At 43.8% G+C, this 14271-nt stretch overlaps 1 protein-coding gene across 1 annotated transcript in view; it reads left to right on the forward strand.

The window, feature by feature from the left end:
• The first annotated feature begins 790 nt into the window (after positions 1-790).
• MAP3K5 (mitogen-activated protein kinase kinase kinase 5) overlaps positions 791-14271 on the forward strand; it is a 213220-nt gene continuing 199739 nt past the window's right edge. The window contains exon 1 of the mRNA XM_065931283.1: positions 791-1511. Within this exon, the coding sequence (XP_065787355.1) occupies positions 1088-1511 (424 nt within the window). The 5' untranslated portion in view covers positions 791-1087. The remainder of the gene's footprint in view (positions 1512-14271) is intronic.

Here is a 14271-nt window from a genome sequence, read left to right on the forward strand (position 1 = left end):
CGCGGCCCTCTTGCTCCCCGCGCCGCACAGGGGCCCCGACCGCACGGCGGAGCTAGGCCGGCACCGGCCGGAGGAGGGCGCCGTGGTCACGGGGAACGTGGCGCGTGCCTCCCGGCGCTGACTGAGAAGACCCGAGTATTCGCAAGAGAGACTTTATTTTTTGCTCCATCCTATAGTCGCGTGCGCTCCGGGCTTTTGCCGACTCCGGGTTGTCTTGGGTGGGGAGCCCAGTGGGTGACGGAGGAGAACCTTGGCCTCGCGCGGTGCTCCGGGCTGGGCTGCGGTCCGGGAGCCGCGACGCGGTCGGTTTCGTCCGGACTCGAGCTTCCCAGCAGCGCCCTCCCCCGGGGCGGGCCCAGACTTTCGGGGCCGCGACGAGTGGGCGGCAAAAAGCCGGTGGCGGACCGGGCGAGCGGCTGCAAGGAGCGGCGAGACTCGAGCGGCCGGGCTGGTGCCGGGACGAAGCGGCCGCGGCGATCGGAAGAGAACGCGGCCGGGGCAGGAGGAGGAAATAGAGCCGATGAAGGGGAGCTGCCGCCGAGGAAGGAGGCGGATCCTTTCGGCGGCCGCTGCCGCTGTTCCGGGACGCGGTCCAGGGAGTCTGCCCGCCCGCGAGGTGCTGGCCAGGTAGCTCCCCACCCAGAGGGCGCCCTCCCCGGCCCCTCCCAGGGCGCCCGGCACGGAAGGAGCCGGGACCGCGCTCCCGGGTGGCCAGGGCGCACCGCACCCCGAGAGCGGCGCCCTTGAGCTGCACCGCGCAGCAGGTTCGCGAGCCTACTTGTCGGCCGGCCAAGAAAAGGAAGCGCGGTCCCTTCCCGCTCAGCCCGGCTCCCCACCCCGTGTACTCTACACCCTGCAGCGGGCGAGCGGCGCGGCCACGGAGGCGCCGAGGAGGGGCGAGCCGCCGCCGGGCAGCGGCGTCCCTTCGGGGGAGAGGGCGCCGGAGAGGAGGCGGCGGCGCGGCGCGGAAGGCGCGACGCGGGATGGCAGCTGCTTAGCCCGGCGCGCGCGGAGCAGCCCCGAGCTGTGGCTGGCCAGACGGTGCGTCTGGGCGGGCGACGCCGCCGCGGCAGCCCGGCCGGGAGAGATGAGCGCGGAGGCGGGCGAGGGCATCACTTTCTCCGTGCCACCCTTCGCCGAGGGCGGCAGCTACCGGAGGGGAGGAGCGGCGACGGCGGCCGAGGACGAGGAGAACCAGCTGCCACCGCCGCCACCGGGCAGCTTCTGGAACGTGGAGAGTGCCGCCGCTCCCGGCGCCGGCTGTCCCAGTGCCACCTCCGGGAGCAGCGCCACCCGGTGCCGGGGCAACTCTGGGGGCGGAGGCGGCCGACGGACCACGGTGGCCTATGTCATCAACGAGGCGAGCCAGGGGCAGCTGGTGGTGGCCGAGAGCGAGGCCCTGCAGTGCCTGCGGGAGGCGTGCGAGACGGTGGGCGCCGCCCTGGAGACCCTGCATTTTGGGAAACTGGACTTTGGGGAAACTGCGGTGCTGGACCGATTTTACAATGCAGGTGCGTGCGATTTTACAGTGCAGGGCCCCAGCCTCCGCGGTCAGGGGCCACCGCAGGGGGAAAGCTGTTGTTCCCCCTCCCCCCGCCCCCATAAGAAAAATCGATCAGTTTCTGGGCAGCAATCGAGCATCTCACTTATTTACTTCTTGCCCCACCTTAGGGGCAGCGAGCGGCGCTGCGTGACTGCGCGGGTCGCTCGCAGCTCGGGGCGGAGAGTCTGATCACCCGGCCGCCGGCCGCCGGCCCGCGCTGGGAGTCGCGGGGTGCGTGTGGTCCTCTGGAAGAACTTCGGTTCGCCTGCACTGCGAGTTTTTTGTCCCAGTCAGCCCTGCTCTATCCAGTGTTTTGGTTTCTCTCCTGTTAGGTTTGGCCCACATTTTCCTTCTATATATACCTGTGCCTGTTTTAGAAGATGTCCTCATTTTTTTCCGTGTACTTTTGAGAGTACAGAAATTCTGACTTGTGCCACGCAGCCAGCTGCACGCAGAGCGGATCTGTATGAATTTGCATGTTATGTCACGATCTTCCCAACTCCCTTTCCCTGAAGTTTGGTGGCTTGATTTCCCACCTCTTACCACTTTGAATTTTCAAGTAATTACTTTCAAAAGCAACTTTTGTAACTTGACAGTAAGCTTGCGTGATATCTCTGTTGGAATTTTGGTGAAGAGCAGAGTCTGTTTTTTATGACTCCATATACCCCCGATGGGCTGGCAAGTATATAATTTAACATTATGTAAAACGCTGATACCCAGTTTTAATAGCTAAGTTAGATTGGCCATTAAAGTGTGCCCACTAAAGTGACTGTTAGAGTAATTCATGAAAAAAATATTTTCAGCCACAGATTTCAGAAAGTGTCATTGCAATTCAAGTGACTGAAGCAATTTGCTATCTGTTAGCAAATGTTAGAGATAAAAGCATGTTATTGAAATTAACCTTTAGCACCCTGTACAACCAATGTTGAGAACATATACATATTTATTTTTTTGTAAGTGTGGGCATAAAATTTTATTTAACGGTGCTTTCAGACAATAAGTTTCTTGCACTGTGATCACATAGAAGGTTTTATATTCCAATCTTGTTTCCAGTTCTGATTCTCTTCAGTCTTTTCAGCACACCTGAAGTAGGCTTACGTCAGCCTTGGAATTTAGCCAAAACTGAATATTTTAAGAACAAGAAGAACTTCATGTGAAGGAAGCCAGATTAAATAAACTAGGACTTTCTGGTTCTGGTATATTTTACAGTATTAGTCTTCATAACTGGACATGGGTAGAATATAGTTTAGCTTGGGTCTTTGTGTGACTTGCTATAAAAATTACATAAATATAGCATTTCTAAAAATTACAGCATTTTTATTTTTGGATTATAATTTGGAAAAAGCTTCAAAGAACTGAAAGATATATGAGGAAAACACCCAATGAAGTGCTAAACCTATTTTTATTGCTTTGATAGTTTGGGTATTTTTTTATAAAAATGATCTTTAAGCTAATTTGAAAGACTTTCCTAACAAACTTCACGTAATGTTTATTCTCCAGAAACTATCTCTGGGAAAGGGAGAGAGAAAGACTAGACGGTACCAGACATTTGAACTGTATCTCATTTAATCCTCCAAGCAAGCCTGTGAGGGAAGTATTTAGCTACCTTCTTTAGATGAGAAAACCATCATCAGTAATGGAGGAGCTTCTTCACTGGCTCAAGGTCATGAGTAATAACTGGTCATTGGAGGGTCCCACTTTGGGTGCCTGACTGTAAAAGGTCTGGATTCACCCTTGCTACCTCCATTTAGCTGTACTGATTTATCCTCAGAATTAAGAACGGGAAGCATCGAACTCGTGATGGAGAGCTGGCGGGGATATTGTGAGCCATCGTGTGCAATGTGGAATAGTGGAGAGGAGGACGCGCTCTAGGGAGACCAGTGTTTCCAGGCCAGCTCTGGTCCATCCCACTGCTGAGCTCAACCTAGGCAGGCCCCAGTTTCACCTCTGCCTGTGACCTGAACCCTCAGGTCTCTCGTTGAGCAAGAAAACGTTGAGGAGGTGACAGAATGAAAATGGTATCGGTTTTGTTTTTCTAAACCAAGGGAGGCCAAGGTGAACAACAGTAGAACTTGACTTCTGATTTCTAAGAGAGCACTTGCTTGTCCTCTGTAAAGAGCCAGATGGCATAAACGTTTTAGATTTCGCTGGAGGTGTCTCTCACACCTCCTCAGTTCTGCAGGTGTTACTCAAGAGGAGCCATAAAGAGGACCTAAATAAATCATCCTGGCTGTATTCCAACAAAACTTTGTTAATGAATGTTGTCAGATTTATGAAATTTATATCATATTATTCACAAAGTGATATTCTTCTGATTTTTCTTTTTTTTCTCAACCATGTAAAAAATAGAAAAACCATTCCTAGCTTGCAGGCCTTGCAAAAACAGGCCTGGTAAGGTTTTGGCCCCTTGCTGACCTCTTCTCTACATCTAGTACTGCCACTTGAAAGTTGAATCGTTATGACATAGTGGGAAGAACTTTATCCCTCTAGTCTGGTCACAGTCTTCATCCTGGCTCTGCTCTGAACCATGTAATTGTGAGTGAGATCCTTTGTCTCCTTCAGTGGCCTAAACAATTGGACCAGGGATGGAGGGGGAGAGGGGAAATGAAACTAAATTTCTAGGATTCTCTCATGTAATCCTATGAGTTTGCAAAAGAAGGCAGCAAGGTGTGCTAAGCATGTGAACAAGAGTTTCACGATCTGGATTCTGGATTTCACGATCTTGGTTCTTCTCTAATCTGGAGCAAGTCATTTAAAATCTCAGAGAAGGGTTGTAATAACTGGTCTCTGAGATTCCCTCCAGCCCTAAATTCTGTACTTTAAAATTATAACAGTGTTGATTTAAAAAGGAATCACTTCATAGAGATGAATGAACTGCTTGTATGTATAATGTTGTCATCCCCAGGAGCTCAGGGTTGGTGAGCAGCACAGATTCAAGTGCTGATTCCTGGTTCTGAGAGTCCTTATGGAATGCCTTGGGCTTCCAGGAAATAGCCTCTAGAATCAAACTGGAAGAAGGGTGGGTCAGAGGTGCCCCCCTAACCTGAGATAGAACGGTAAACAAGGAGGATTTAGCAAGGGCCTCAACATTTAAAATAGAATGTTGGTGTTGAAGTAGTTTGATTACATTTTTATAAGCTTCTGCTCTCTATGTGTATGGGAGTTTTCTAAAGCATAGATTGCAGTTACAGGTTTTCACTGAGTTTTCCTATTTGATTATTGTTCAACTATAATCAAGTTTGTTCTTTGACTACTTTTGTCATTCTTTCATTTCCATCCTGAAACTAGTGTTCTATCCAAGATTTTATGAAAATTCATCATATATATAAGACTAGCACTCAGAGATGTCAGTTGACAGGCTAATAACACCCCTTCCCAGGCCCCTGTCTTGTAGACAGTAAATTTCTAGAAAAGCTAAGAGATGTCAGTGATACAGATGTCAGTGATACAGATGTTAGTGATGCAGAGCTATTCCAGTGAGGTAGACAGGCCCTAAATGGCAGGGACTCAAATTTTTTTTTAAAAATGAACAGTACTTTTGCAAAGTATAGCTGGGATAGACTTTACTATTCCCCTACTTGTTTATGAGAAAACTGAACCTTAAAGGAGTTATATTCATTCATTCAGCCTAAATGATTTAAGGTTGCTGCTTAGAACCAGAAGCACACTTTTTCTTAGAAACAGTATTATCGATGGTGGTTAGATTTGGGTCTAGCCAAGAACACTCCTTAACTCAGTGAACTTGAAGTCTGGAGCTCCTTTGTCTATTTAAGCAGTAAAATTGTGTTGCTGGCCAACCTAAAACTGAGACTTTGAGTCCAACTTGCCCTGAGTTAGAATTGATAACTTGTGCTCACCTAGGTTCTGGTAGCATCTTGGCTGGATGTAGGAGTATCACTTTGGATTGGTGGTGTTGGAAGGAGAGGCTGTGGTGAGGCAGGGGACAAAGGAAGGCTTGGGAAGCTTTGGGGAGAAGAGGGAGGCTGGACAGTGAGGGAGGAAGAAGGATGTTCAGTGAAGGAGGAAGCGATGCCAACAGGGGATCCAGGAACACTTTCACCTTCATCCCCTCCAAACCTGTTTATGGTCCTTGAATCCCAGCTGATGTAAGAACCCAGGGACAGTGTTCTGTTCACGGCCACCTCACTCCTTCTCAGGGGGCTCACAGTTGGATGGCTGCCTGCTTCCCCCTTCCCTGCCTCCACACTGCATCCCCCCCCCCCCCCCAACTACCATTGTATCCCCTGGCCTTTCTCTTAGGCAGGCTCTCTGTAGATTGCAATCTCTTACTCAGCCTATCACCCAGTAGCAGCAAGTGGGGAACAGGAAGGAAACATATGCAGGTCAAAATTTTAAGAATTTAGCCTTTATATTTTCATGGGTGTAGTGTTCCCGTCTTGCTTGTGATAACAGTCTCCTATTTGGCCATGTCACTGGACAGGCATCTGAACTTTCTGGGTTTGGTTTCACTTGCTTCCAGCACAGCTCCCTAGGACTTCCAATCTTATTTGATAACAAAACAATGCAAACATAACCTTTGTATCCTGTATATCTCAGAATGAGAAGTTCCTGAGAGTCTTCCAGCCCACTTCTGCATCTTCTGCTTTTAAATCTAGTGAGGCTTTTATCTATACTATCTCATATACTTGGAGAGAGAAGGTGGTGTCAGTATTTCCTAAATAGTGATTCCCATGAGCTGGTTTTTAAAAAATTGAAGACTGACATGAATTTGTTATTTTATTTTTCCAAGTAAGGATATTAAAAAGAAAAAGAAAACTCAACAACCAGCCAACCACTGCCACTATTTCTTAAAAAGACATTTTTTTAATGTTAAATTAGTGAAACATAATCTTAAAGAATAGCTTTTTACAAACAGTAAATATATGGGAAAATGCATTATTTGTTATTCTTTTTCCCATTTCACCATGATGGTGAAACTCTATTATTATGGTGAAACTCTATTTTATTATAGATTAAAAACTCTATGATGCCAGTCAACAGAATGGTGTTTGAGAAGCTCTGATCTAGACCACCTACAGCGCCTTCCCACTTTCAGTCAGTCTTTCTTCAACCAAGGAACAACCTTAGAGAATTACAAAAGAGCAAATGTCGGCAAACTCATTAAAAAAAAAAGGTCTAGTTTAGGAAGGGGTTAAAAAAAATTATCCCAGTGGAGCCATGCTCATGTTTTTGGCTGGCATATCCTTGTCCACCCTGTGGGAGGGCAGAACATTATGCCTCCTCTTGCTTTCTTGGAGGCAAAATTAAAATTTTTCCAAAAGGATTTTACTAGAAAATTGCAAAAAGCACAGCTAGAAAGAAGACTCCAAAACACAAAGTACATTTGTTTGTAGAGCACTCGTTTCTTACCCCAAATAGTCAAGTGCAGATTGTCATCACTGATCTTGCTTCCCAGGCTCCTGGCTCCTTGGCTCAACTTGGTCACCTTTGGTCTGCTTCAGAGAGTCGTCAGTTGAATTACAGTCGGTTCCACCTCTAGGTGAAGCCTAATTATAGGCACACAACTTGGCCTTGTCTCACCAGTGGCCTTGGCTGCTGCCAGCCTTCTGGGAGTCCTCTGCTTCGAGTTAGTTCCCCTCCGGCGGCTACGGGGACTGTCCCCTGCTTCCTGTTTTGGAGGCCTGGTTAGCAGCCCGTTCAGTTCCTGTTTCTGGTTTGCAGGATAAAACTGGTTTACTGCTTCTTTGTGGAGCAGTGGGGGATCGACAAGCACAAAGCCCAACGAATATGCGAGTCTCCACCAACAGGTACCAACTGGTTCTGCTTTGCAAGTAGTTGTCCCAAGTGTTCCCTTCGAGCAGCATCCCACTCTGCCCGAGGCAGGATGAGAGTTGAGACTGTAATAAGTGAGGTGGGAGTGGACAGTGTTGCAGGAACTACAGCTCTGTGGGTATCAGGAAGAAACCAATCACCAACAGCCTTGGGAAAGGTACATCTTGAAGAAAACCGCCTCGCCTTCCTATAAACTGGATATAGTTAAGTGGGGAAACTGGCTTTGTTTAAGAAAGATTGCCCTTATTTTCAGGGAGCAAAGTTCGATTTGCAAGTTTTCTTAGTGGCATAAAAGAAAACTAGGAAAGCAGAGCAAAATGATAAGTTATTTTAAAATCCACTGATGATTCAAATACACTGACTGCTTTCGTTGTTTTTATATATTGGCTTTTATCTCTGGCTGCAGATGTTGACTTAAGGAACTCATCAAAAGATGTGTCAGATTATTACAGAAGGAGAGACGGTATGAGTGAGGCAAAGCTGATTTTTAAAGTCTTGTCAAATTGTACCAAAAAAACTTTAAAGTGAGTTCCTAACATCTTAATGTGTTTTATTTTATTTTTTTTTTCTGAAGAAAACATAAAAACGAAAAGATACAGAATCCAGGCTACCTTGTGGCAGTCTTCTTAGGAGACAGAGAAGAGAGGAGAAAAAATTTAAATGTTCTTAGAGTCTCCTACTAGAAATCCTAGCAGAGCCAACCTGTGTAACTTAAATGCTTCCGGAGTTGCACAAGGTGGCAGTAAACATTCCATTGCATGCCAGCCTTTTCTGTTACAATAGGTAATCAACCATGGGCAAAGCAATTGCCTTTGGTATATGATTCATACAGGAAGTGAGTTATATTCTTTGGTGCAGTAAGGCTCTAAATGTAGTTCTGACCAATTATATTAGTATTTTCCAACACTTTTAGTCTCTTCTAAGACGTCTTAAGAGACAGAAACGGAGAACCATCCTAGTGAATTATTAGTGGATGTCGGGCCATTTGACTATTGACTCCAAATCATGTAAAACTGGGTATTTCCTGGTGGGGGTTTAGTCGCTAAGTCATGTCCATCTCTTGTGATTCCATGGACTGTAGCCTGCTAGGCTCCTCTGTCCATGGGATTCTCCAGGCAAAGATACTCTGGAGATCATCCCAACCCAGGAATCAAACCCAGGAAGCCCTGTCTTTGAGGAAGCTCAGAGAGAATTCACTGTCCTTTCAAAATCTTAGTTTCTCCTATTTCTTATTTGAAAGTCACCCCCAAAGAATTAAGGAAACCCAGGCTAAGACAAGTCGAGTACCTCTTGATATCACTTTCAGTTCAGTTCAGTTGCTCAGTCGTGTCCGACTCTTTGCGACCCCATGGACCACAGCACTCCAGGCCTCCCTGTCCATCACCAACTCCCGGAGTTTACTCAAACCTATGTCCATTGAGTTGGTGATGCCATGCAACTATCTCATCCTCTGTTGTCCCCTTCTCCTCCTGCCTTCAATCTTTCCCAACATTAGGGTCTTTTCCAATGAGTCAGTTCTTCACATCAGGTGGCCAAAGTATTGGAGTTTCAGCTTCAGCATCAGTCCTTCCAATCAGTTTCTTGTGTAGAGATCAGTTTAGAGCTGAGGCTATCGAGGACCAGGAGTGTGATTCCCGCTGTCTTGGGGCCGTGGCACTTCTTACCTATCTCTCCAGTGTTTTCCAGGTTTATAGTTTGTTCACACCAGGGTGTAGGTGATGTCATGTGGCTAGATGAGGGTGATAATGTAAATGTGTGTTGTTTTATGCAATGGAGTCCTCTTTTGATTATCTTATGTGCTCCAGAAAATAAATAGATGTGGCGGTATAGTTGCTCTAAACGTCACAGTTGAGAAAACTCCATCTTGGAGAAGGGTATTTGACTTTGGCCAGAAGAAATCAACTGACTGAGTAGGGAGTCAAACTCATGTCTTCAGAATTCTGAATAATCCAGGTGTTTTCCCCTTGCAGTGAAAAACGTTTCAGAACACACATGCTGTTTAAGAGAATCAGTTCTAATATCTTGGTCCATGATAAGGAGAATTTGAAGAGCCGAGATTTCTCTCTCTTTCTCTCTCTCTCTCTCTCTCTCTCTCTCACACACACATACACACACACACACACACACAATCAGGAATGCTGAAATGATTTGCTAATAGATGCCAAACTGACTATGTGCTGTAAGATAATTCTTAAGTATAAGACAATTCTTAAGTATAAATGTTGGAGTCATCTTTTCTACAGGATAGAAATCAATTGTATCTCTACCAAAGAATATTTCTTTGTATTGCTGCGGACAGATATTATTTGCATTACTATCAGTTTTATACAACTTAATATTTATCCCAAAAGCATTATCAAATGGTTTTATCACTAGAAGGACAATCAAAGGTATTTTTTTTTTTTTTTTTTAAATCAGATAATTTCCAGAGCATGGCTTGACCAGAACCAAGTCAGAATAGACTGGTGTGTTGCTTACAGTGTCTGCACACCCAGCTTTATTCATATACCTGCAAATCATTATTACTAATAGGAACTTCAGTAGTCTAGACACCTTCAAATAGGTTTCTTTTTTGCAAGGAAAAAATGCTTATAATATTTTAGAGGACTGGCAAATTTGCTGTAAAACTCTATATACCAAATATGTTACTTTGATCTTTGTAGTTTAAGACCAGTGAGCCAACCAGTGAAGTTGCTCAGTCGTGTCCAACTCTTTGGAACCCCATGGACTGTAGCCTTCCAGGATCCTCAGTCCATGGAATTTTCCAGGCAAGAGTACTGGAGTGGGTTGCCATTTCCTTCTCCAGAGGATCTTCCTGACCCAGGGACTGAACCCAGGTTTCCTACATTACAGGCAGTTGCTTTATCGTCTGAGTCACCAGGGAAACCCAATTTAAGGCCATTGCTACCGAAATGAACACCATGTGTTACTGTGTGCTGGGTGCCATACCAAACACTTCACATGCCCAATCGTATTCCTTATTCAGTGTTTATGAGGCAGATGGCATCAACAGATCAGTTTTACATATGGGGAAATTGAGACCCAGCAGAGGTCAACACTTTCCCAGTGCCACTTGATAGAACCAAGTTTTGAATCTGAGGCTGTCTGATCCCAGAGTCTGTTCATTTATTTATTGAGAAATGAGGATGTATTTAACTCATGGGGCTTAATAATTGAATAAAAATGAATATGGTTTCCTATCTCACAGCATGTATGGAAATCGGATCCAAATAGATGAGGGACTTAAAGCTGAGAGACAAAATTTGGAATCTGTTCATTTTTAACTATGCTCTCTTGTCTCCTAGAAATAAGTTTTCTGTTTGAGAATATTTAAATTACAGCCTTCTCATCACAGATATTAAAGTTGACTACTTAAAAATCTGCAAGATTTCTTTCCAAGGTCTGCACAGAATTAGGCTGAGTGTAATTTCTGCCTTTTATGATCTTTCAGTCTGCTCATTGAATTCAACAATTTAATAAGTAATTATTTAATATGCCTATCAAATGCAAGGTGATACTCTAAGTAGTGAATACGTGAAAACTCCAAGGAAGCTCTTACAGACTTCATTGATTTCACCAAATTGGACACATGAGAACAATGCTCATTACTGTGAAAATAAATGTGAAAATGCATTGAAGACAAAAATCTTACACATCTGTGAACTATACATTAGGCTCTTCATTTATTTTTATGTGAAATCAGTATCATGTTCAAAATTATATAAATAAGTACTCAATTGTATTAAAAAAACCTTTAAGGTCTTATATAAATATTGACAGAATCTCACTAAATTGACCTCAAGGAAGTATTGTAAATAATTCTTTAACGAAGAAGAATTCTTATACACTGACTCATAGAAACAAGTAGAGTTACTACCTGAGACTTAGAATCTTTTTTCTTATATTTTGTTTTTATAGTAGTGAAATTTGATCTGGCTCAGAATTCTCTTGTATTAGTCCTTTTAGTTTGTGAAAAAAAAATTGAGGCTATTTTAGGTAATTGCAACACACCAGTGGTGTAGTATCAATTTAAGATTCCTTAGGCATATATTCCATGATTGAATTGTGTTACTTGTTTGTTGATAATGCCTTGGGTCTATGTATGGTCCTTGGTTGACAGGAAATAGTCAGCTTGAATTCAGAGTTACTGAATGGCTTGTCCAGAATGAGCATAGTAAACAGAATTCCATTTAGATAATGGAATTTGAATGGCAAACATCTATTAGATACAGTGATGCATGGAGAACTGTATCTGTATTACAGTATACATAAAAATGACTCGGTTTGAAATCTGGGCTACCTCTGAAGTTCCTCATCATAGTTATTAATGTATACTTTACACAACCTTTCTAATTGTTTTTGAGTCACACACACACAGTTGATGTATGTTAGCTCTATCAATACAATTTCTAGATTTCTAGAAATTGATCTGGGAAACTAGCTTTGGTTGATCCAGTGAAAATTCGTATCATCAAATCTGGACAGTAAGATTTTAGTTTTTTGAAACGAATTCTTGGTCCATTTACTGTTAACTATTTATATACAGTCAGAGTAAGAAAAGATTTCTAGGCCATATAGAGGGGCAGAATCTGGCTTTACAACCTAATGGATCTCTTTATGTGTTTGTGTGTGTGTGTGTGTGTTGTTAGTTGCAAAACGGTATTGGGGTGTAAGTTGCTTGGCTTGACCTAGTGAAATTTGAGAAAAGTGTTGTAACTTGCATGTGAGTTATGGTGAGAATAGTTGGCTTAACCTTTCTTGCCCAGCAACTTAGTACTGCCAATAGCCTATGCGCTTAAAGTACATTTGGCAGTTGGTAAATCTGAAATAAAGTTGGAAAGGAAATGCCAGGCTTGACTCTAGGCAGAGTCCTAGACTTCTCTTTCCTTTATAAATGCAGTAGTGTAGAACATTTATTTAATCATTAAATATGACACGTGAGTGGGTTACCAAGGACTGATCCTGCTGTGTTGACTAAAATGTTGACCTGCACATCTGCATTTGTTTTGTTTCCAAAGTCTAAAATTAAGGCTTGTCAGCATTATGAAATCTTTTGCACAGTCAGCTGTGCTTTTGACTTAACATTTAATTTCCAGGAGTATTTTGTTAGTGTTGACTGGTCCTTCGAGCATATATTCAAATAAGTGGCACACTGGGTCATAAGTGTTAATTTTGATTGATTTATGTCACATCAGAGTTGTTGTTCTTGTTTAGTGGCTAAGTTGTGTCTGATTCTTTGTGAACCCGTGGACTGGGTAGCCTCCTCTGTCCATGGGATTTTCCAGGGAAGTAGATTTTGTCAGGCAAATGGAGTGGGTTTTCGTTTTCTTCTTCAAGAGATCTTCCCAAGCCAGAGACTGAACCCAAGTCTCCAGAATTGGCAGGCAGGTTTTTTTTTTTTTTTTTTTTTTTTAACCACTGAACCAGCAGGGAAGCCCTCACATCAAGGTATGAATGACAAAATCTGTATTTATCACAAGCATAATATGTTTACAAAGTTCACTTTTTAAGGTTCTTTTGAAGAAATGAGTTAAATGCAAATATGTGTCAATTAAGAAGGTAAATTGCAGAAGCATTTACAAGCTGTTAACGTGTAAATATTCATCAGTATTCACGAATAACAGGGTTAAGGAATGGCTTGCTTGGATTTATGGAACATTTAAAAATTCAGACAAAATTCTGTTTTTGATTCTTTGTTTAAGGGAATAGAAGTCAGACAAATGGCAGACAAGAATTGTAGGTGACTGAGCTTAAGTAACCTCTATGGAGTTTTATGGTTACATTTATAACTATCATTCGGTGCCCCTTTAGGAAATCTTGGAGAAGGTAAAATTTGATAACATAAGAGCGACACTTTTCTACATCAGCCAAATCGCTTAAACACTTGGAACCAAAATTAAGATATGGCGCTATCTCTTTGGTTTTCCTCCAGCATTGACATATTTTCACTGTTTGGTGAAAGTTAGGTAAGAAAAGTGCTCCTTCACAATTTTCAAGCTTCACTGAGTTTGGGACTCTGCATCTGGTCAGATTTTGTTAAAGAAGCAGATTTCATCTTGTTAAATATATATGAACATTCTTCATGATGGAAAATCTCTTTGTTATCCAAGACGGGTAGCTTCTCCTTATTGCTTAGTTCCTTTCATTTTTTTCAGAAATTGGAGTATAATTGCTCTACAGTGCTGTGTTCGTTGCTGCCATACAACAATATGAATCGGTTGTATGTATACATATATCTCCTCCCTCTTGAGCCTCGCTCCTACCCCACCCCATCCCACGCCTCTAGGTCATCAGAGAGCTAAGCTGCCTGTGTTATACTGCAACTTCCCACTAGCTGTCAGTTTTACACATGATAGGATGAATTGAGAGGTTAGCATTTCCATTCATTTAAAAGATTTATTTCTTGGCCGTGCTGGGTCATCTTTGCTGCTGGGGCTTCGTTGTCTCCGGGGCTTCTCTCTAGTTGTGGTGCACGCGCTTCCCACTGGGGTAGCTTCTCTTATTGTGGAGCACAGGCTCGAGGGTGCTCAGGGCCCCGGGCTCTAGAGCACGGGCTCAATAGTTGTGGTGGATGGGCCCAGTTTCCCTGTGGCATGTGGGATCTTTCCCGATGAGGAATCGAACCCATGTCCCCTGCATTGCAGGCACGTTCCTTACCACTGAGCCAGCAGGGAAGCCCTCCATTCATTTTCAATCTTGGAATAGCCCTAGAGGGGCCAGAATCAGAAACAAGTAAGTTGTTCACACAAAACAAAAAAAACTCGTGCCACTGTGTTGTGACACCATTTGGGAATTTTGAACAAAATTATACTATGATATTTATGTGTCGGCATGCCTTAATTTTTCCGGACCCACCATTATTTAATAGGTTTGTGCCTCCCTCTGAAAATATTATTAGACATGTTGGAATAAGTTTGCAGAGACAGATGTATGAA

This window comes from Muntiacus reevesi, chromosome 3 (genome assembly GCF_963930625.1).
Source record: "Muntiacus reevesi chromosome 3, mMunRee1.1, whole genome shotgun sequence".
NCBI classification, from domain to species: domain Eukaryota; kingdom Metazoa; phylum Chordata; class Mammalia; order Artiodactyla; family Cervidae; genus Muntiacus; species Muntiacus reevesi.